General features: G+C 32.8%; 1 protein-coding gene across 2 annotated transcripts in view; it reads right to left on the reverse strand.

Moving 5' to 3' along the window:
- Nucleotides 1-292: 292 nt before the first annotated feature.
- SLC7A2 (solute carrier family 7 member 2) overlaps nucleotides 293-866 on the reverse strand; it is a 30067-nt gene continuing 29493 nt past the window's right edge. For both annotated transcript variants that reach the window (XM_018554810.1, XM_018554809.1), the window contains exon 11: nucleotides 293-808. In XM_018554810.1, the coding sequence (XP_018410312.1) occupies nucleotides 609-808 (200 nt within the window). In that variant the 3' untranslated portion in view covers nucleotides 293-608. The remainder of the gene's footprint in view (nucleotides 809-866) is intronic.

Genomic DNA, 866 nt, shown 5'->3' on the forward strand with positions numbered 1-866 from the left:
ATACTTGCCAGCTCAGCCATAATATTAATTTACCTTGAGACTGAAAGCAAGTTTCCTAATGTACAATTAAGACTCAATTAAAAAAAAGGTAAGAACCATTCCTGAGAAACATCTGTTGTCGTGTAGATCTGAAGGTGATTATTCAAATAACAATAAACTAGAACTAATACAAATAATAAGCTATGTTTTTACATTTGATATAAATTAAAAAAGACCTTCAGGAATGTGGCATGCTGCCTAATTAAAAAAAAAGTAAAAAACATTTTTTTTTTATTTGAGGTTCTCACATTTTACCCTTGAATCAGTCACTGAGAAGCTCTTGCACAGTATGACATGTACACTTAAAATAAAGCAATTTAGCAGCAAGACCTTAAAACACCTCTCATGTTTCTACTGAGACATGGAAAATAGAGTTATAAGTATGTTGTTTTTGGTAGAACACATAGATCCAGAGAAAAGAGCTCTATCTCACTGTGATCTGTCATCGTTCCAGCCTTTTGCACACAGTTCTTTTAATATCAAACACTGGGCGAGTTAACTTAATGCAGGTGCAGTGTGCGGCATGAAAGAGACATCTTACTTCTATCCTTTCAAAGAATTGCTGCTCACTAGCATTCACTTGTCCTTTGACGTAAAATGAAATGATCACTTTCTTTGGCATTTTCCTCCTCATTTTCCTTTTCTGGACTTTTCTCCTCCAGCCCACTGTTTTCTGAATCAACTTCATCATCATCATCATCTTCTTTTTGTGTTTTAGGTTTCCCTTCAAGACTATTTCTAATGCCGTAAGCAAAGTAAATCACAAAGCCTAAAATAAAAAAAATAAAAAATTGGTTATATATATATGTGTATATTATATATATATA

Source organism: Nanorana parkeri, unplaced genomic scaffold (genome assembly GCF_000935625.1).
Source record: "Nanorana parkeri isolate BGI_ZX_2015 unplaced genomic scaffold, ASM93562v1 scaffold174, whole genome shotgun sequence".
NCBI lineage: Eukaryota > Metazoa > Chordata > Amphibia > Anura > Dicroglossidae > Nanorana > Nanorana parkeri.